At 40.2% G+C, this 23,546-nt stretch overlaps 1 protein-coding gene across 1 annotated transcript in view; it reads left to right on the top strand.

The window, feature by feature from the left end:
• Nucleotides 1-23,546, top strand: part of LOC149180343 (uncharacterized) — a 197,477-nt gene that overhangs the window by 6,469 nt on the left and 167,462 nt on the right. The window contains exon 2 of the mRNA XM_089416048.1: nt 19,251-19,697. Coding sequence (XP_089272174.1) covers nt 19,251-19,697 — 447 coding nt within the window. The remainder of the gene's footprint in view (nt 1-19,250; nt 19,698-23,546) is intronic.

Here is a 23,546-nt window from a genome sequence, read left to right as displayed (position 1 = left end):
ACATCAACATGTTGATTCTAGGAGGGCAATGGTTAAGTGGCTTGGGTAAACCCTAGTTGCCACCATTCTCCTTTGCTATGTTGAAAATGTAGCGAAGGAAGGTCTTCTGGCTTGTGCCTTAGCCAATAAAGATTTCAAATTGTCTTTCTCTAGCGTGAATGCGAATTTATGAGATAAACTTCAGTGTGAAGAGTTGATTTCCAATTCACTGGAATGGTCATCAGTAGATTGCATGCATAGTGTTGGAGCTTCAGTTCGTTGGAGTCTTCTTCAATTAGACTACAGGATGAGGTGGTAGAGACAAGTCCAGTTAGGACGAGTTAAGACTGCAGTGACAAGTTTAGTTAGGACGAGTTAAGACTGCAGAGTCAAGTTCAAGTTAAGACAAGTTAAGTCTTCATTTAACTCAGTTCAGAACTAGAGGAAATCAAGGAGCAACCCGAGCTAGTTGATTGAGAGCTAGTCAAAGTGTAACTGAGACTTGCTCCAGATCACTGACAAAAGGAACTCGTTGAAGTAGTGTGAACAACCATTCAAACTTGACCTTTTTGCATGGATTGAAAGTTTATTAAGCCCAGAGAAGGACGAAGGCATAAGATTTGGTGATTCTTTGTTGTTGGTAGTGCACATTAGTTGAGGAGCTAAGATTAGGAATTCGAGGAGCAAGCCGAGATTGATTTCAACAATAAGCAATTGTGTATGTAGGTCGAGATCAATAGGCATGGCTGAGAACATCTTCCCAAGGCTAAGAGCAATGATCAAGGTAGGGTCGAGAGCAATTGTGGAGCAAGGAAATTAGATTCTCAGAGGCTATTTGTTGGCTGTAGTAGCAATAGATTGAATTTGTAAAATATCTATTTGCTCAAAGAACAATAAAAAAAGGCCACAAAAATGAATGCGGGTTTTCCAATTTGGGTTTCCTGGGCAAAACATTGGTGTCAAATTTATGTGTGCATGTGTTTTCATTTGAAGTATTTTCCGCTACATATTGAATGTTAAGAAACTCTATATCTTGGTGAAAGTTAAACTTGGTTTTAGTTTCCAGTTGCCTTGATTTTTCATTAAGTTCATCCAAGTAATTGCAAAGTTTCAAAGAAAATTAATGTGGTATCAGAGCCACGCTTTGTATAAAAACCAGCACTAGGATTTGTTCAGTCAGTGAAGAGCGCAATTCAGTCAGTAGGCTTTTGCTAGAGTTTGAAGAGCAATATTTTGGATAGCAAAATTTGGATAGCAGTATGTCGTTCCAAGGACTAAAGGCAAATCACTGGTGTTGGAAGATAATGGTATGGAGGGAGTGGATTTCAGTGGTGCTAGAAGATAATGGGGTGCTCGAATTTTCGAAGAACCCACTAACTGCGCCTACAGATGCCCAACAGTTGTTCTAGCATAACAAGAATGACACTAAGGCCAGAAGGATCATTCTTGAGGGGGTCAAAGACCACATTATCCCTCATCTCCATGGGAAGACGACAACAAATGATATGTGGAAAGCCATCTTGGCTTTGTATCAGGGATCTAGTGATGCCAGGAAGCTTGCCTTAAAGGACAAGCTAAGAAATATCTAGATGAGCAAAGGAGAGCCCATCATTACATACCTTTCCAAGTTCACCCAGGTTTGGGATGAGCTAGTTGGAGTGGGCGAGACTGTAGCAAACAACGACCTTGTGAGTCTTGCGCTACTAGGACTTCATAAGTCTTGGGAGAATTTCCAGGATGCAGTCAGTGGCAGAGAGAATCTTCCCAACTGGGAAAGGTTGTGGGGAGACTGTGTCCAAGAAGAAATTCGAAGGTGGACGAGAGCTAGAGTTTTAGTGAAGACAAATGACAAAGAAAACTTTGCCTTTGTAGGCAAAGGAGGCAAGGCCAAGGGCAACAAGACCCAAGGTAAGGCCGAGTCTAGTCAGAAGGGCGGTAAGAAGAAGAAAGATCTGAGCAAGATCAAATGCTTCTCTTGCCACCAGTTCGGACACTATGCCACTAAGTGTCCTAACCAGAAGAAGGGTCTAATAAGGATCACGTGGCAACATCAACCAAGGTAGAATGATTTTAATTCTTAGTTTGAGAAGGATTTGTCATTGATAACTTGCATGGCAAGCTCAGAGGGCAACAACATGTGGTACATTGATTCAGGAGCATCCTTTCACATGACCGAGAACAAGGAATATTTCAACCAGTTGAAAGAGAAGGACATGTAGTTGCATATTGAGCTAGGAGATGATGGCAGGTACCTGATCAAGGGTATGGGTACTGTAAATTTTGACAGGGAATTTGGTAAATCTTTCCATCTCATGGATGTCCTCTACGTTCTAGGCCTTAAAAAGAACCTTGTTTCTGTTTCCACCCTAGAGGACATGGGTTATGATGTCATTTTTAGTAGAGGAAAGGCCTACCTCAAGCACTTAGAATTTGAAGCCATGAAGCAGATTGGTGTGTGTAACCCCATTTTTATTTTCCTCTATAGTACAACCAGGGTGGATTTCCAGGGCACGGGATGGCCAGGTCATGGGAGCAGGTTTATGTCATTAGGGGTCACGGGGGAATTTTGAGGAGTTTTTATGAGGTCCAATGACATTTGCTTGGCATATAGTATCATCTGCACAACATGCCTTTCGTTCCGTTGCATTCCGACAACTTTTGAAAACAGGGTTATTAATGAGCTTGACTTAATTAATTTCACTTGAGGTGGCATTCTGGGAGAAATATTTGATGGAATACCTCAGTGTAATAGCTTGTTGGAACTGAAATGAGATCTGTAGGATGGGATGTTGAGAAGTGACTTCCAGTGGTTGGAGAGAGTATGGGGGGGATTTACCATTTTCCTTGATTAAAAATGACTTTAATTAGTCATTTAATTAAGGAAAAATAATTAATTGGTGGAAAAAAGCCAAAAGTGATTTAAGTGAAATAAAATAAAATTAAAAGGTCACTTAAGATAAAATCAATGGAGGAGCTTCTAGAATAATAAAAAAAAAAAAAATAAGATGCTTCTATAGGCTTGGGGATCTATCTATGGAGATCTATAAAAGAGGAGGAAACCATTTGGAGGTATCTTGGATTTGAGTATTTTTTGTGGAGAGGTTTTAGGAACGTGGTTCTCAACTTCAGTAGCCCCAGGACGGAAACCCTCGGGTGATTCAGCGAGAGTGGGCGAGCACCCATCTCTCTCCTTGGTGAATTCATCCAAAATTCACAGGTTGCAGCTATTGTTTTCAGTTCAGATTTTGGAGGCCCAGTTTCAGCTTGTAGCAAATATTTGTGGGAGGCCATTCTCTCAGCGATTTCCGACATTATATGTACTCTTCTATTTAATAAAATAAGGCTGAGTTTTCTACATGATTATCTTGTCCAATCTTCAGTTGCAAATTTTATTTCATGTTTTTGCTGTTGATTTGTGGTTCAATTTGTGCAAATGGTTTAAGGAATTGATGGTTTAAATTTTTAAGCAATTGTCTTCATTTTTTTTTTATTTGGGACATTATAGTGGTATCGGAGCTAGCTTTCCTGCTAGCCTGAGGGTTTTATTGCAGATCAATTCGTGGGTTAATTAGGAGGCCAAGTTCAAGGGTTTCAGTTGCAACTATTATTGTTGGACGGTTATTTCATTTATTTGCCGGAGAAGAGTAAGATCCAGTTTCTGCAGCTGAATGAAAATTTATTAAAACGGCTCAACAAATTTTTCTTATTAAAGGAGCAACAAATTTCATGGCCAAACGTTGCAGGCATAATAAAAATTTGACAATTTGGCCCAATGTTGTAAGGAGCAGTCAAAATTATTTCTTGCCGAATTTTATTATTCGACACATTATAAAAAAAGGGCCGAATTTTTTGGAGCAAATCATTTTTATGGCCAATATTTATTTGTAATTTTTAAAGGGCTCGATTACTAAAAGGGGAGCTGACTCATATATTTGTTGAAGACTGACGCATTTGATGAAGCCGAACAACCATCTTCTTTCCAAAAATCAATTGCTCTTGAGCAAGAGGGTTTGTGCAGACTAAGTTTACCTAGGTTGAAGTCTTTAGCTCGGAGAGGGACGAGTTCTACATTCCCCGAGTCCAAATCACTTTCCAAGTCTTGGGCCAAGTTCTGGCAACTGAGGGGCCGCGTCCATTCTTGTGCGCTGATGGCCGAGCGTATCATAAGAGGGGACTGATTTTAGTATTTCTTGTGAATTGATAGAACAAATTTCACTGCTGGAGTTGCCAGCTATTCCGGGCAGGCCGTAACCTGTCCTTAGGAAATAGCTGCTGTTGCCATGTCTGTATGTGTAGAGTCACAGAGACACAGGTTTTTGTTGACGAATGAATGCTGGGCTGCTTGAAATTACATGGGAAGGAGCTGTCGGTGATATATTACTGAAGCCAAAGAAAAATATACAGAAGGGAAATTTATTAAGGCACAAACAATCACACCTAAACTATTTGACACAATACCGCACCCAATCAGTCTTCAATTGCCTAGACTTTGAAGACTGGAACTGTTAAATGAAAATCAGAAGAACTTATAATGCTGTGTTAATCCTCAGTTTCCACAGAGAAGGATATTTGGCATGCCAACTTCAGATGTTGGATGTGGTTGGACAGTGAGTGATCACCCCGAGCCTGTGACAGAGCAGTAACAAATGCTAGGGAACTTTCAAGTCTATGAATTAGAAGAGAACCTAGTATTGTCATGATCATTTGGACTTTGTATTTGGGCATGTGTCATGTTTCTGAGTCATGATGTTATGAGCCTTGTATTGAGTCCCAAAAAGTTGAGAGATCTATGTATTGCTGTTAGTAAAAGCCTTGCTTGATGTACTTGACGTCATTGGACTAACACATGGATAAAACCTTCATAAATTCCCTTAATAAATTAGCAGTAGCAAATGACAAACCCTTTTCAAAAGTGATGCGTACTATTCTTCAGCAAGAGCAGCCACATGAAGAATATGAGACAGGACACAAAATATTTGCACTTGGGACAAATTTGAAACGCATGAGGGTCACTGTGAAAGCCCTTTTGAAACTAGACGAACTAGATTCACTTCTTTCCAAGGTTGGGTCAATCAGAGGGGAAGAAGCTATGTTGGGCTCTAAAACCAGCCATGTTTTTCCTAATACAACCCAAGTTCATGGAGTACCCTTGTGAAGGGGTCAAACTTCCAGTTGCATCTTGTCATATTAACATCATGAGGCTGACCGCACCCATACTCCCTTAAACGATGATATTATGATGGGAGTTTTCACACTGATAGTAGAGACCTTTTAGGATTTGGATAACATTGTGGGTCCTACCTTTGGGAAAAAGCTCGAGATTCTAGAAGTCATGGCCTTGGTTAGATCTTATCACCTCATGTTTTACTTATGGTGTGATGGCTTGATTCTCCAAATGTTCCAATGCTTCTTTAGCATTAGGAAACATTATCCTGACATAATCAAAACACATATAAAGTCCATTTTGTCTTCATGCATGGAAGGTCGTGATGCCATTTACAGGGAGTTACAGTCTAGATTGTTGGCCATTTGGAGGAGAGAACAATCGGTCTCGCTTGCTACTTTTGAACTAGCCGAAAGGTTGGTTGAGTAGAACATTGGTTTGTTTAGGAGACGATTGACCTAGGAGGAGTTGCAGAGGATTGGTGATGAGCAACCATGCATCAATAATGAGTTAAGGAGGAAGGGTCTTTGCTTCATCTACAAGGAACCTTGGGGACCTGACCACTCATGATTGAGTGACATAGAGGCGATGGAAAAGGTAGAGCAGAAGAAGGTTCCTTTTGACATTCAGGACGAGGATTCTTCTTTGGGTGAGTCCATGGGTTCATCCAAGGATGCCTCTAAGGAGTGTGAACAGTCATGGGGAGTTGTCGACAATAGCTTAGAGATGCATCCATGCTTGGTAGAGGAGATTGATGAGCAACAAATTTTTCCCATCTGCAGCAACCGTCCTTTGGGCCAGCCATTGGCGAGGAGCAGACAGATGCATAGATAGCCAACAAGGTTGTCAACACTTGTCATCAGGAGGTGCTAGAGCCTAACAGGGCAGCTTTGCATGATATTGGTAGACTGGAGGAGCACAAAGTTTCTAGTCAGATGAGTGGGGATATTTTAGAGATGGTGGTGCATCCATCTATGGGTCTACCCATTGATGAGGTGCAAATAGGTGTAGTGGCAACCAACAGGGTTGCAAAGTTTATTCACTACAACCCTTTCCGGGAGTACATAGACAGGGCTTGCAACACAACTTGTCCACTTCTGCCCATTTTAGGGAGAGGGGCAGGATTTTTTGGACATATGTTGTTGGTGGACTGGATATAGCACCATGAGTTGAGCATGGATCAACGACAACATAGTAGACTTGTTCCATACATAGGTGTCCATGCATTCGACTCTTTCCATGAGATAGATTGGGTGGAGATTATGAGTTGGTACCATATTGATGGAGCTATATTTCTAGTTAGGGATATAGTGCAGCAGGAGCCCTTAGATGTGAGGGACACTACATGTTCTAGTTGGCAGAGGGATGTAGGCCGACAGTTCATCAACATGTCAGCTGCACTAGTCCAACATCTGCATAGTGGGATTGACCTTGGTCTATGCCAAGGGTTGGACTGGAGAGAGGTGATGAGTTGGTATTCTATTGGTGGAGCAACATCTACGGTCAGAGATAGAGCACAACTTGAGCCATGGGGGATGGACAAGGGTGATTGGTTATGGTGGTTTTGGGATCCAGGTGGTGGATTGAGTCAGCAGTTTGTTTGGGTTCCGAGTATTGAGGGACCCATTCATGTTCGGTTAACATGGAGGCATGGCGTGCTACAGTGGTTCATTCGGGATCTTGGTATCAGTTTACAGATGCCTCTGTGGTGGACAAATACGGATTGCTCGAGGGCAAACAATCTTGGGGCGGAAGGATTTATCATGTCCCCATTTTTATTTTCCTTTATAGTACAACTAGGGTGGATTTTTAGGGCACGAGATGGCCAAGTCATGGGAGCATGTTTATGTCATCAAGGGTTTTGGGGAGTTTCGAGGAGTTGTTACGGGGTTCAATGGCATTCCCTTGGCATATTATATCATCCGCACAACTTGCCTTTCGTTCTGTTGCATTTCGACAACTTTTGGAAAATATGGTTATTATTGAGCCTGACTTAATTAATTTCACTTGAGGTGGCATTCCGGGAATGTGGTTCTCAACTTCAGTAGCCCCAGGACGGAAACCCTTGGGTGATTTAGTGAGAGTGGGCGAGCACCCATCTCTCTCCTTGGTGAATTCATCCAAAATTTACAGGTTGCAGCTATTGTTTTCAGTTTAGATTTTGGAGGCCTAGTTTCAGCTTGTCGCAAATATTTGTGGGAGGCCATTCTCTCTGCCATTTTCAACATTATATGTACTCTTTTATTTAATAAAATAAAGTTGAGTTTTTTGCATGATTATGTTGTCCAATCTTCAGTTGCTGATTTTATTTCATGTTTTTGTTGTTGATTTGTGGTTCAATTTATACAAATGGTTTAAGGAATTGTCGGTTTAAATTTTTAAGCAAATTATTTTTATTTGGGACATTGCAGTGTGAGGGTGAAGAACCTTTACAAGTTGCAGGTTGAGACAGACGCAACCTTGAGCAGCAAGGCAGGGTGTGAGCATGGCAGAGACGTGGGGGAGCTTTGGCACAAACACATGGGGCATTTGCATCATGGGGTGCTGAAGATCCTTCAACAGATAGCCACAGGGCTACCATAGTGCAATGTTGACCAACATGAAGTGTGCAAGGGCTGCACACTTGGCAAGTATGCCAAGTCATATTTTCAAGGCCGAAACAATAGAGCCAAAGGGAGCTTGGAGCTGATACATTAAGACATACAAGTACCATGTCACTTTCATAGATGACTATTCTTGGAAAACATGGATCTTCTTTATGAAGAAGAAGGAGGAGGTCTTCTACAAGCTTATGGAGTTTAAGGCCTTGGTAGAAATCCAGATCGGAAAGAAGATCAAAGCATTAAGGAGTGATAATGGCAGGGAATATGTCTCCAGTGCTTTCAGGGACGTGTGTGCCAAGGAGGGCATTAGGAGAGATCTTATAATACCCCATAACCCTTAGCAGAATGGGGTGGCTGAGAGGAAGAATCACAACATAGTTGGAGTGGCCAAGGCCATGTTGCATGACCAATGGTTGCCCATGTTCTTGTGGATAGAGGCATGCAACATTGTAGTATTTCTGTAGAACAAGAGTCCACATAGGGTGGATGAGTTACATTGAAGGAGGCTTTCACAGGTAAAAAAGCTTGATGTTTCTCACTTCCGCATCTTTGGGACATGAATTTATTTCCATGTGCCCAAAGAAAGCAGAAAGAAACTGGAGGCCACAACTGAAAATGGAATTTTCGTGGGTTATTGTGAGACACCTCAGGGATACAAGGTGTACGTACCATCACTCAGGGAGACAGTTATCATGCAGGACATGAGGTTTGCTGATGACAAAGCTTTGAGGGAGTCCTTGGAGCGAGAGTAGGTTGGAGGATTTGAGGAGGAGCTTCTTGCTCCCAAGCAAGAGCCTCAACCAATACCACATACTGGGTCTCAACTCTCAACTAGGTGGCAAGCAGACCTTACAATAGGATGACAAGGATTCATTGCAGAATGAGGAGAGACTAGGACAAGTGGAGGCAACCACTCAGTCAGTGACTCCCAACATAGGGAGTAAGAGAGTCAAGTGGGCCGAGAGGTTGATCTAGGAGCGAGTTGAGACTCCTATCTCTACATTCAAGTAGAGCAAGCAACCACAGACGTACACTAGGTACATGGCACTGATGACTGAGTTGTTAGACTCAAAGGCTTCTTGTTATGAAGATGTAGCCTCTCAGTAGGCTTGGTGGGATGCCATGGTGGAGGAATATTCCTCCATCACAAAGAACGGTGTTTGGCAGATTGTGCCACACCTTGAGGGAAAATCAGTGGACGTTGGGTGTACAAGGTGAAGCATGGAGTAGATGGGAGTGTGGAGAAGTACAAGGCCAAGTTTGAGGCCAAGGGCTTTTCACAGGTTGAGGGCATTGACTATGAGAAGACATTTGCTCCAGTGGCTTGTTATTCATCCATTAGGATGATTTTGGAACTTGCAGCTTAGATGGGCTGGAAGATCCACCAGATGGACGTGAAGACAGTATTCCTCAACAGGGTGGTTGAAGAAGAGATTTATATGGAGTAACCAGAGTGGTTTGAGACCTTCAATAGATACACTCGTGTTTGTTTGCAAAAGAGAGCCCTTTACAGGCTCAAGTAGGCATCGAGAGCTTGGTACATTGGCATTGCCATCTACCTTAAGGGATTGGGCTTCACTAAGTGTGAGGCAGATGCTAACCTGTACTACATCATGGTTGGATCGCTTCCGCTTATTTTAGTGCTCTATATTGACAATCTTATCTTGACTGGAGTAGACAACTTGATCCATGATTGCAAGGTAGATTTTGCAAGAGAGTTTGAAATGAAGGACATAGGGCTAATGCACTATTTCCTTGGGTTGGAGGTATGGCAGGGTGACGGGGAAATCTTCTTGGGGCAAGGGAAGTACACTACAAAGATTCTTAAGAGGTTTCGTATGCAGGATTGCAAGCCCATGACTACAACTCTAGTCACAAACTGGAGGAAGGTGGACGCTAGTAGAGAAGAGCGAGTATATGCCATGTTGTACAATCAACTCATTGGGTTGTTGATGCAATTAGTTAACACATAACCTAACATATGTTTTGCAGAGAACCAATTGAGCCCAATTCATGATGGAGGCTGGAGCCTACTAGAGTTCACTGGGTTGCTGCTAAGCATGTCTTGAGTTATCGCAAAGGCACGACAAATTATGGGTTATGGTACAGATAGGTTGATGGAATGAGGCGTGAGGGCTTCGCAGATGTAGATTGGGTAGGGAGCACCACAAATTTGAAGAGTACTTCAGGTTGTGTCTTCAACATTGGGTCAACAACTGTTTCCTGGTTCAACAAGAAGCAAAGATTAGTTGCCCTCAGTTCAATTGAGGTCGAATACATGGCTACTAGCTTGGCAACATGTGAAGCCATATGGATGAGGAAGTTGCTTGTGGGTCTTTTTAGGCAGGGGTTGGAGCCCACCTTGATTTACTGTGACAATTAGAGTTGCATTAAGCTCTTTGAGAAGCTCTAAGAATCTAGTTTTTCATGACTGCTCCAAGCACATCGAGGTCAAGTACCATCATCTCAGACGCTGTGTGCAGAAAGGGATAGTAAAGTTATTATACATTCTCACAGATGAGCATGTTACAGATATCTCGACGAAGGCCTTAGTCAAAGGCAAGTTTGTGTTTTTCAGAGATAAGTTGGGAGTTTTACATAATCCCTTCCTCGCTAAGAGGGAGTGTTGAAAATGTAGCGAAGGAAGGTCTTCTGGTTTGTGCCTTAGCTAGTAAAGACTTCGAATTGTCTTTCTCTAGCATGAATGTGAATTCATGAGATAGACTTTAGTGTGATGAGTTGATTTCCAATTCACTAGAATGGTAATGCTCATCAGTAGATTGCATACATAGTGTTGGAGCTTTAGTTCCTTGGAGTCTTCTTCAGTTGGACGATATGATGAGGTGGCAGAGGCAAGTCCAATTAGGACAAGTTAAGACTGCAGTGACAAGTTCATTTAGGACGAGTTAAGATTGCAGAGTCAAGTTCAAGTTAGGACAAGCTAAGTCCTCAGTTAACTTGGTTAACTAGAGGAAATCAAGGAGCAACTCGAGCTAGTTAACTAAGAGCTAGTCAATGTGTAACTGAGACTTGCTCCAGTTTAGAGTCCACTTAACTAGCAAAAGGAACTCATTGAACTAGTGTGAACAGCCATTCGAACTGGACCTCTTTGCATGGATCGAAAGTCTATTAAGGCAAGAGAAGGACGAAGGCACAAGATTTGATGATTCTTTGTTGTTGGCAGTGCGCATTGGTTGAGGAGCTAAGATCAGGAATTCAAGGAGCAAGCCGAGATTAGGAATTCAGCAGTAAGCAATTGTGTATGCAGGTCCAGATCAACAGGCAAGGCTGAGAACATCTTCTCAAGGCTGAGAGCTATGATCAAGGCAAGGCTGAGAACATCTTCTCAAGGCTGAGAGCCGTGATCAAGGCAGGGCCGAGAACATCTTCTCAAGGCCGAGAGCTGTGATCAAGGCAGGGCCGAGAGCAATTGTGGAGCTAGGAAATTAGATTCTCAAAGGCTATTTGCTGGCTGCAGTAGCAGCAGATTGAATTTGTAAAAGATCTATCTGCTCAAAGAATAATCAATAAAAGCCTGCAACAATGAATGCAGGCTTTCCCGTTTGGGTTTCCTGGGTAAAACACTGGTGTCAAATTTATGTCTGCATGTGTTTTTATCTAAAGTATTTTCTGCCTGCATGTTGAATGTTAAGAAACTCTGTATCTTGGTGAAAGTTAAACTTGGTTTCAGTTTTCAGTTGCCTTGATTTTTCATTAAATTAATCTAAGTAGTTGCAGAGTTTCAAAGAAAATTAACATGCTACTCCTCATTTAAGTGCTCGACGATTTGATGGTGCTTTCCCCTATTTTATTAATAATTATTTGTCCATAACAATGTATTAATAATATATTTATAATATGCTAAAACTAATAAGCAATCAATAGTACTATATTAGTGAATTATTAATATATTAAGAGCTTATGTATTGTTGGATTTTTAGAGCATACGGTAAAAAAGAGAAACATGATAAAAATGGACTCATGTAAGATACACGTCTTTATTACAATGAAGTCATATAATTCGACGGGAGTGCTCCCCTTTTATGTCATTTGTGGGCCAGTTGCATTACCTACATACCTACTTACCTGTCATCAATAATAATTATAAGCACCATCTAATTTTAAGGTCACAGCCTAGCTAGACACCAAATTGATCTATGAAACCCCATTGTTTGTGGGGCAAGAGATCCTCTCCATGCAGTGATTTGATTGCTCACTCTATAAAGTTGAACATATGATCTGAATTAATTTTTTGCAAAAGTTTGAATCAGTAATCAGCTTGAAGAGAAAACACCAGAAGGCCTCAAGAAGGTGAAATGAATCATCTTGATGGTTGGTCTGCCAAGGAAGCTCCATTACAGAGGATGCTTTGCTTGATGAAAGGGGCAACCACAATCAAGGGAGAATTGAAGCTTGGGAAGAAGTAGGGCTGTAGATGAAGAAGAGAGTTTGAAGATTGGAGGATGGAGGAGCCATTGAGGCTGTCCACATGAGTAGAAGATTGTTCATGAGCCAAAGCCATCTGCAAAGATTGTTTGTGAGTAAGAATGCATCGGAATCTCTTTTGAGAGTGCATACCTCACCCTTCTAATACTTTCCTGAGCATAATCAAAACCCATTGAATGCTATTTTTTCCATTTGGGTTTCCAGGGAAAAAGTGTCTATTGTTCAATGTGGTTAGCTGTTGCATGATTGATTTTTTGCTTCTGCTGCTTGTTTCAATTTTGGATGTTCCTGTGGATGTTCCATATAATAGAAATTTATGGTAGTAGTGTATTCACCCATTAAACATGAGGACTGTTATAAAGTTCTCTGTTTACTGGCTGCCATTATTTGATTGGGCCACTGGCTAGGGTATTGTTGGAATTCTGTGTGTCTCCATATTCCAGGGACCAGGCTGCACCATATCTTTCATTCAAATGTATGGAGATCACATGCAACCTGAACGCCCTTACTGTGCAATTTGGGTAGTTTCCCAGAGAATTTCCTTAACTCATTGATCATCTGTTTATGTACTGGACAACCTTCAACTCCATTATGAATTTGAATTGCTAGTTAGTTTGTTCGCTGGTTTAATAATCTTTGTGGAAATCACATGCCACATCCCCAATTTGCAATGTAGCCTCTGCTTGGTTTGTAAGGCATTTATCTACAGTCAAATCAACTTTGGCTAGTCTGTAAACCATATGTTGGGTGTTTGACTGCCAGCTGCAACATCTTTTGTTGCATTGTGTTCTCTTCTACAGCTTTATTCTCTCATGCTGTGCTTTTCCCTTTAGTACCTGTTTTCTATAACTTCACTTTCCAAGCATAGGGGATATATTGTTTGTGAAAAGTGTTGTGTGTAGGCGCAGTGAACAAGCATGGTATACATCTAGCATAGCAGAATTATTATTTGCTGGAACATGCATATCTATGTAAAGGAATGCTTGTATAAAGGTTGTGACTGCACATTTGAAAAGAACAGAGTGGTATTCCGAGTTTGCATAAACAGATTCATTAATGAACCCTTGTGTTGGCTGTGAACTGATGTTATAAACAAATTTGTTTTTGGTTGGCAATTAAAACAGAGGCCTGCTTATTTATTTGGTCCTGGTGCCATAAACAAAGCAGTGAAGCCTTGAAGCCAGCAGAGAAACAGAGGTTACTGCTGCCTGTTGTTGATAGTGGCTGAGAAGTTTGCACTGAGAACAGAGATATCCTTTCATGCCTGTTGGAGAAATGCAAGCAGAGGAGCTTGTACTTAGCCTGCAGAAAATCCAATTGAATGATGAGAAAAAGATGTGGGAAACAACCCATTACTCCAACCTGCTTGTAGAAGAAAGAGGGTAGACAGGTGATGTTTTGGCCACCCGAAACTGCACCAATACTCGGAGGATCAAGTAAACAAGTTGACAACCACAAACAGAGGTCTGTTGCAAAGATGGGAGAAAATTAGTCAAATATTTAGCAGTTTGTCCTCATCTGGAGCAGCAATTCCACAGAGCATTGACATTGATAGGAAATAGAGATAGAGTAGCAGCAATATCGAAGAACTGTACCAAAGACTGAAGATATGAAGAACTGGCTTTGCCTATGGTTATGAAGACAGTTCTGGAAGTGCTGCAAATTGTCCAAAGAAATGTGGACATTTGGAAATGAGTGGAATCCATTGTATTGTAGCCCTTGAATTAATGAAGTGTAGAAGTCTGTAGAGAGTGTGCTGGAAAAGAACACAGCATGCCATGTCTTTGAGTTGAAGTTTTTAGGGGACCAAAAGCTTGTGAATGGAGAGGTGCGATCCAAAATGGATTCAAACTAGACCCCCCCATCCAATCTTTGTAATTAATTTTTCTGCAAAAGTTTGATCAGTAATCAGCTTGAAGGCAAAAGGCCAAAATGCCTCAGAAAGGTGAAATGAATTACCTCGATGGTTGGTCTTCTGAGGAGGCAGCTCTGTAAGAGGATGTCTTGATGAAAGGGGCAACCATGACCAAGGGAGAATTGGAGCTTGGGAAGAAGAGGGGCAGTAGCAGAAGATGAGAGCTTGAATAGACGATCTGCTCAAGATTGTAGGACAAAGGAGCCATTGAGGATGGCCATGCATGAGCAGGAGATTGTCCATGAGCCAAAGTAATCTGCAAATTTTTTTAGGGAGTAAGAATGTATAACAGTAGTGTATTCATTCATTAATCATTGATTGGGGACTGTTATAAATTGCTCAGTTCACTGACGTCCATTATTTGATTGGGCTGTTGTCTAGGGTCCTCTTCTCCCTTTTTTCCCTTTCCATCCTTGAACTGGAATAGTCTTTCTTCATTGCATTTTTTGCTCCTCAGGTATCTTAGAGCAACCTTCAACATTACCTCTAGTTCCGTTGCTAATACTAAGGAGGTGATCCACTGCTCTAGTTAAAGAGCCAGTGAATTGATGTCCACATAACTAACATAGAAGATCTTTCCCTTATCTTTTGATACGATTCCATGCAACAACAATTGATTTTGGATGTACCATTGAATGAAGTCTGAGACTCTGAAACCTGAAGGTTCTGTGTTTTTAATTTTTAATTTTTATTTTATTTATTATTTTTTTTTTTGTATTTTCTCTTGTTTTGTTGTTTTTTAAAATTTACATTTAAATTAGTTTTAGAACTTTTAATTTTTAAAGCATGAAATTGTAAAAGGACCAAGGTTCTAAACTTCTGAGCTATTGCTCCTTGAAAGCTGAGACACATAGATCTATCTACATGATTGATATCCTCTGAAAACTAAAATTAAACACGAATGCAACATATTTATTATTAACTTACTAAAATTAAAAAATGCACCTGATTGGAGTTGTGCAATTGTGCCTATAGTTATTGGCGCTGGGCAGTCTCTGGTCAGCCGTCAGGTGGATTTTGGAATAGTCCGTCGAGCGTTGTTTGGTAAGCTGTCGTTTGTGGTTGTGCTTTTGGGCCAAGCAACGAGCATTGTTATAACTTATTGCCCCATGTTAGAACTCTGGGAGATATAACTGTGCAGAATCATCAAGACGCAAGGGTTGAGACTCGAGACTGGAGAGTGGATGCAGGCAGCAGGGGTTGAGAGTGGAGTGTGACTTTAGCCTTTAGAGTTTTGATTTTTATTTTTTTTAATTATCAACTGCCAAAGCAACCCGAACATGAAGTTGAATTTAATTGAATTTAAGGCGATTTTTTATTTTATTTTATTTTCGTTTGTTTTTGTGTTCGGATCTGGTTCATGTTTAGGTTCGCCTTGATGTTCGACGAACTGAAACGAATAAATTTGGTGCGTGTTTGAGTTTGGCAAAATTTGAACTTGAAAGATTTTGTTCGCTGGACACGGTGACTTAGCCTGCAAGAGAAAAGATTCACCTTGGATGGATCGCCTTTGGGCAATGGTCATATTAGACTTGCAATGATCAACATATTCAAAAAACCAGTACAACCATGCAGATAAGTGATTGGTCCTACATGAAAGATCAACATCGTCATATCTCCAGTAAGCCAATTGTAAAGAGTATAGAGATAGAAAGAAGTCTTCCTAAGCTTGATTTTCAAACGACCAAGTAAATCTGATAGCTGAAAGCCTGAAACTCAGAACATGGTTGCTCATTAGTGGATGAGAAGAAAATAGAAAAGCTAGAACTTTTTTCGTGTTGCCTCCTAAAATATCTCTAGCATCCTCAATTCAATCAAATCATGATGTAATCTAATATCCAAGCAATGATCAAATTGATGATTACACTGAAGAACAAAAGTCTACTGTGAGATCATTACCATATTGTGATGAAGATGACCATCTGTTTTAAGCAAAAGATGTTCATTCAACTGCATTAAAATCTCAATCGGGTGTTCATCTTGAACCAACACATCTATACAAATGGGAAAAAAGTCTCATGCTAATCACAATCCTCAGGATCAATTTGTTGCGCCTACTCTCTAATTCTGCAATCATTACTAGGAAGAGTCAATAGATCAGAATGGAAACTTGGTTCTTCTTCCTCAATCAGCATCATAAATAGGATATCGAAGATATTGCCAATAATAAGAAACAAGAGGTGTGTAAAATTTCTCATAATACTCTTCATCCTTATCACCATCATAAGATTGTTCTTTGTAAACCTCTGCATATCGTTCTACTTGAGTTGGCAAAACCATAGAGAAAAGCAATGAACCCTTTTGCCAATTCAAGCCCCCAATTTCAACAAGGTTCCTGTCATCTTCTTTCTTCTCAACTACTCTTTCAATGGAATTTGAAATATATATAATATTGCCATTAAGCTCAGAGATTTCATCAAAGTCTTTTGATTTTGAATCACATATACTATTTGAAGAAAAGGGTGTATCTTCCTCGGATTCAAGGTCTTTTGATTCATCATAATGCTCAATGAACAAAGTAGTGGTAGAAGGCAGACTAAAAACATCATTACACGCCATTTCTTTTTCGGGATGAAAAGACAAGGTTGTTCTATCATCATGGTCTTTCTCTGAACAATCCTTCTCAGTGTCGGAACCTTTATCACACAGTTCCTTTTCAATACACTAAGATTCCTCTCTATCCATAGAACCATCTTTGAAAATCTGGCAAGAATATAAGCATTTCCTAAACTTTCTTCAGGCATTGCCTTGCATACTTTTCTCCAAAGGAAACCAAAATCAGAATAAAAAACATGGAGATGCAAATCTAAGGCATAAACTTCTTCTCTTAATCTGGGACTAATTATTGCATATGCTTTGGAGAACTTGCCGTTAAACTCACAAACTATCTCAAATTCTTGTTTTATGATGTCAGTGAAATCTGCAGGCAGTGACTGGTACTCTTCATCACCCCATTTGGATTTAAGAGAATGCAAATAGGAGGTTAATGTAGACATACTTGCAGTGGGTGAATCTCTACATCGTTCCTGTGCACCCGGCTGCAAGCTTTGGACAAACAATTTCATCATAACATTGTCACGCTCAACCTCCAATTCTTGATGAAAACAGGAAAGCTTCAATAAATATCTCCTAATTGTGTTTTAGTTCATTGAATAGCTCATCTTGTGGCTACACAGGTGTCCAAACATTTCATGCTCTAAGCTCAGGCATTCTGGTTGTTGAGATCTAAGTCATAGGGTTCGTCGAAACCCTAAACCTTCAGGTTTGGAATTCAGCGAACCTTAAAAAAATTAAGGTCTGTTTAAGTTTTCCGGCAGGTTCGAGTTAGGGTTCTGCGTCTTGAACATCTCTGGCAGTTGCTTGGGCCTCTGTATAGACTGTTTCTGAACCCTCTGCTAGTGCTCCAGTCTCATTGCCTCCCTCCTTGTTGCCTGCGAAGTTCCAATCAGGCCTCGCTACCTCCCTCTTGAGTCCTCACTGCCTGTAAACTTCCAATCAGGCCTCGCTACAGTGGCCCATGCTGATCCTCCTGTCAATCTTGGCAGCTTCCTCACAAGTCAGCCTCGTAAGACTTCCAATCATTGACTTGCCACTAGCCTGACCCTCTTGCAAAGTCCCTGACTGAGCCTGTAAAACAATAAACTATGCTGCTGAACTCACCAAGACACGGCTGCTTGTAAACCTTCACTCCAATTTCATTGCCTCCCTTGTCAAGTGACCAATTGCTGCACTTAAACATTTCATAAATCAACATGAAATCGTAATGGCCTCCCTCATATTATGCTTGGGCGTCCCTCGCGAGTCGTCGTTGACTACTGCCTAGATGTAGTGGGCCCTTTTAAATGATATTTTATTATGTTTATATTTTACATTCCATTCTAATTTTTTGTTATATCTCATTTTAATTCTTTTATTTTATATTTCATTCTAGTGTGTATATTGTATGTATGTATACACACACACACACAACATTAATGTTATATTTTATTCTAATGTTTATATATATATATATATATTGGAAAAATGCATATAGTCGAACCTAAAGCTGAACCTCCTTTGAACCTTATCGGAAAATTCGAATCCGAATCAAACTTAATTTGTTGAACTGAACTCGAACCCAAACGATGTGACTTAGATTGAAATTGTTAAGGTGTTATCATCAAAGTGACTATTACCAATTGCCCAACCTTTGGTTCGATGAGGGGAACTGAGTGCAATAGACATCTGAAACAAATTACATAATCAATGAGGGCTCCAAATGGGCCTCTAGAGTCCAAAAAAGCAAGATGCATGATGCTCCAAAAACTCCAATGCTCACAAATGCTCAGTGAGAGGGATGATTCAAGTAGAGGGGAGAGGGGTCTCTATATAATGTGTTTTAGGGTTTAGGGTGATAGATTCTAGGATTTAGTTTTAAATTAAAAAAATACTCTCTCCTCTAACTGTGTGCTGTGGCCTGTAATGTGTCAAACTGAATTGACTCAGTGAAGTAGGAATGCAAGGTATGGATTTGGTTTAGTTGGATCAGTTGGTTACCAAATTGGTCTGTGATCTGTATAGAAGGCTGAGTGAGTTGATGATGGTTGACTTGGTTAAATTGACTGAGTTTGAGGCCAAGTCAACTGTTTTTAGTACACTTCCCTCAGGGCACAGGAAATATAAACTTTTTAGCATTTTTGATTCTATATATTTCTGTTAACATCATTTAGCTTTTTGAAGACTTTTAAATTAGTAGTTTAACTCGTTTACAGCATTGAATTAATTAATTGACTGTCAATCGTTGAACAAATAAAAATCTCATTATTGTGAAAATGGCAATTGGCAGTCAAAGAAATATCGGTTTTCCTTTTTGTTAATATTTATTAGATAAGAATCAAGATATTGCTGTTAAAGTTTCTTTTTCACTTGTATCTTTTTCAGTAAGGTCCAACTCAAATTTGTGTTCAGCAGCTTTTACTTGAGCAAGTAGTTTTGTCCTCTGATATGAGACATGAATTGAGGATGTTTGCTTTTCTTGCGTTGGTGGGAAGCAGGAAGCTCTGTTCTATGATGACCTGCACTCTGTACTTTATATTTTTGCTCTAATATAAAACTCAGTTTTTCTGGATAAAAGGTGCTTATTCCTTTTTTTCTTGGTGTATAGGACTCTGATTCTGATATCAATCAAGGGATGGTGATCGATAAACATTATCAACAACAACAGCCAATGAGGCTTACACAAAAAGAAATTCAATATCATGCTAACCAGAATCGCCGACAACATTTAACAAGACCAAGACGAAAAGAAATTCAATATCGTGCTGATCTGGAGATGCTCACTTCACGGTTTCTTTTAATTTATGAATCTCTTATACCTGGAAAGGAGGAAGAAGCCAAGAGAAAACAATTGATCTTCTGTTTAGAGAAGGTCATTAATAGAGTGTGGCCAGGGGCTCAGTTACACTTGTTTGGGTCATGTGCTAATGCTTTTGGTGTGTCTAAAAGTGACATAGATGTTTGTCTTTCAATCAATGATGAAGAATGTAGCAAGCCTGAACTTGTCTTGAAGTTAGCAGAGATTTTGGAAGCTGAAGATATGCACAATGTGCAGGTCAGTGTCTACTTCTTGTTGGGAAGATGACTAATATGGTGTGATGTTTTAAGTGCACAGTTTAGAGTATAAACTGATAATTATAGCTTCAAAGTCCCTTCATGGTGGTTTTGATAAAACTAGTAAATTGAACTGCCACTCTTGAAAGCTGTCAATTCGTTGATTTATGATGGTCTGCAATTTCTTGTTAGGTTGGTTCAGAGAGTGCTATATCCAACACTAAAAGATAGTAGGTTTGGTATTCTTTTGGGTGTAGATATAGTCTTAAAAATTAAATCTAAAATTTATGGAGATTATGTGTCATCTCCCAGGTGTAAGTACAAGCAGTCCAAAAGCTTTAGTGATCTGGTCAAATATTGACTACAGAATGTAAACTATCTTTGACTTCATATTTTCCTGTGGTCCCTTCCAAAATCAATTCTGTTGATTGTCTTCCTTGATACATACATTCTTGTATATACTCATGGCTGACTTCTACTTAATAAGATGTCTGCCATTAACTTCATCAATTTGTTGATTATCTCAGATTGAAATCTATTTTCAGTACTCAATCATCTAATATTTGTCTCAGACTGAAGATGTTCCCTTGCCTCGATTTTTTTGCAAAAAGTCTAGATCTGGAAACAATCGTTTTTGCCAGTTTTTATAGGAATTTTATCAAATTTTGGAAAGGAAATTCTCTGATATCTTTGACGGTGCACAGTTTATTTTATCTATGTGGATGCCTGGATTTGCATTTTAAATTAATAAAAGATTGAGTGACTCTTTTTAATTTTTGTCGGTTTTCATTTTACAACATTGTTAATCCACATTACTGAAATCTGTATTGTTAATGGCTGTTGCTTTTATATTGAAAATTTGAATTTATTGTCACTTATTTTTCAAGCTATATATATTACATAAACTTTCTTCTCATACCTGGGAACTATTGCCTCAAAATCTAGCAGGCCTTCTGAGGGGACTCATAAGGCAAGGGCTAGACCCTGTTGCAACAATGAGGTAGATTGCCACTGTCACCTCAACAATGTTCCTCCTGCTTTTTAGTGGAATTTCACCACAAGGGAGGCTTTCCAATGCTCACCTGAGAGGATATTTTAGGTTGTAGGGTTCATGTTAATTTTAGGTATGTTCTATGCTTAGAGCAATTTACTTCATTTTTCATATAAGCGCAATGACAATATTCAGATTAGCAATCACATCAGTGTAAGGACTGTAAAGCCATTGTAAATACAGTAAAGGGTTTTTCATCATGAGCCTGTGATTAATTTCCTGAAATTTTACAAATTAACTAACAGAATTGATGAGGGTACCTACCTGTGCACCTGCGGTTGATGATGCCTCAAGCTACTCTGCTTCGGTTACCAAAAGACCGAAACCACCCAGCCAAACTGAGCAGAACCTCGCTACTCAGTCCAGTAAGCTTCTTAGTTGAAGCAGACTGTTCCCCCGTGCCCAGAAACCTCAGAACAATCCGCGCTCCTTCTGTTGGTAACTCCAGTTTATGGATATCCTCCCTTCTTCAGTATCCCCTTCCTTCATTCTTTTTCTTCCTCCGGATCCCTTCCAAAATTCTTCTCTGTGGTTTATATCTTGTTTCTTGGTGGTGGCCGCCCTTCCACCAGTAGCCCACCGCTTTGCCTCCTCGTGACACCCTTCCATGTCACGTAATAAATATATTTCTTTTATGATTTAATAAAATACTTCTTTTTAATATAAAGATCCTAAGGTTATACTAAGTACCCTTCCTTTAATTAATATATATATATATATATATAGATAATCATTTTATTAATTTATTAATATAATTTTATTAATAATCTAAAATATATAATTATATAACCATCTTTTAGGATTTAGCTTAATTTTTAACATCTATCTTTTATAGTTATGTTTATGTTATACATTTTAAATTTAATATTTACCCATTAATCATGATACATTAAGCAATATGGGTTTTAATGGGTGAGTAGAACTTCTATTGGACGAAGTGTCACGATATTTACTACTTATAGTTAATTTAGTATATAAATACTAGTGCGGTGTATGCGACACATGCATATGTAGCTATCATATGAATGCATCGTATGCCTGCTATTATTCTTGTGTTCTCTATATTTATAGATAGGTCGTTACAATCAGCGTGATAGTAAAGTGCAGATAGAACATAAACGTAAATAGTAGAAGACAAGCCAAGACAAGAGGACACAAGATGTCGCACCAGCCAGGGACAAACCCCAATGTGGGGAAACCTTTGATCAATTCTTCTTATTATCTTCAATAGTTCAGAAGAGAGAGAGAGATAGTACATGCTACAAATATACAAATCTGAGATTTTATGACAGTAGCAGTAAGTCCATGCATCCCTGACAACATTCAATAAGAGTGCTGTAGCATATCCCTTTTGGTAGATCATCAATCTAGTAGTCCTCCATATAACACTGCTGCAACATTCCTCTGATTGCCTGCTCCTGCAATTTTGGTTAAGGCACAAAGGGCAGCCCTAAGTAGCCCTTGCTATGGTGCTATGGCCTGTGGCCTAGCACATAGCAACTCCTGTAGCAAATGTCCTCAAAACATCATCAACCGAATGCTCAAAGCATCTCTTAAAAGTGTTGTAGACTTCTTGCTGCACTGCTGCAATTCTGGGATTGATTAGGGCACCAATCACAGTCCCTAATAGCTCATCAAACTGGCCCAGAATTGCTTTCCCTTGCTGCGGCTGTCCTCCAATAAGATGCTGCCCTCCATGCTGCTCCTTTAGAGCAGATTCAAGCCCAACGTAAGGACTGTCCACCCTCCAGCAAGTCCTCCTAACCTCGGCCTCCAAGATCAGGGCCTCGGCCTTCCAATCAGCAACTCGGACCCTTGAAACAGTCCTCAAATGACCTTGCTGATTAGGCCTTTCCTTGCTGTGGCAAGGGCTTCCTCTTGCTGTAGCTAACCCTTCATTTGACTGCAATTTCAGGCCTCTATATCACTGCAGATTTAGGGCTTTCTTAACAGTGAATAGGGCTTCTTTATGACGGCATTTAGGGCTTCTGTAGGCAGCATATAGGTCCTCCCTTGACTGCGTCCTAGTCTCCTTCAGGATTGCGGATTAGGGCACCTTCAAGACTGCTATTAGGGCCTCTTCCTTGCTGCTAGTTAGGCCTCCTTAGACTGCAGCTAGGGAACCCTTGAAACTGCGGCTTTATCTCTTCCTTACTGCGGCTAGGGTAAGGCTAGATCTCCCTCCCTTTAAGACAGCGGCTAGGGTAAGTCTAGATCTCCCTCCCTTTAGGACTGCGGCTAGGGTAAGTCTAGATCTCGAAGCCTTCCTCTTGTCTGCGGCTATGGCTCTTTTAGAGCTTCCTTTGACAGCGAATTGAAGCCTCTCCTTGCTGTGTAGAAGAGCCTCCTCTAGGACAGCGTATAGGGTTTCTCTACTAGACCTCTCCTTCCACCAAAAACCCAAACGAGTGGAGAGAGAGCTCACAAGAGATGAGTGTGAAATGACTTGAACCCTGAAGGCTATCTCTATTTATAGTGCAATGTTGAGATTGAGTTGGGGTAAATTGGTTGCTGGCCAACCTTGACAAATTGTCAGGTAACACAAATAAATTCGTATCTCCATGAATACATGTCGGAATCGGATGATCTTTAGATCAATCCTACACCTCTTGCTGAGAGGAATCCAAGAAAATTATTAGCTGCCATAAATAAGATGATCCGCATGGAGTTTGTCCCTAGTTGCCAATTTTAACAGCTCAAGGTGATGAAAGCATAGGCTAGGTGGAGATACTCAATGATGGACAAAGGCTCAATACTTCTTAATAAGGAAAAACATATTTCTGCACCTAGACTAGTAAG

This window comes from Pinus tabuliformis, chromosome 3_2 (genome assembly GCF_031772625.1).
Source record: "Pinus tabuliformis cultivar Carrire ecotype Pingquan chromosome 3_2, CPIR1, whole genome shotgun sequence".
In the NCBI taxonomy this organism is placed as follows: domain Eukaryota; kingdom Viridiplantae; phylum Streptophyta; class Pinopsida; order Pinales; family Pinaceae; genus Pinus; species Pinus tabuliformis.
The sequence above is the reverse complement of the archived record's forward strand: the minus strand, read 5'-3'. Positions and strand labels throughout refer to the sequence as shown.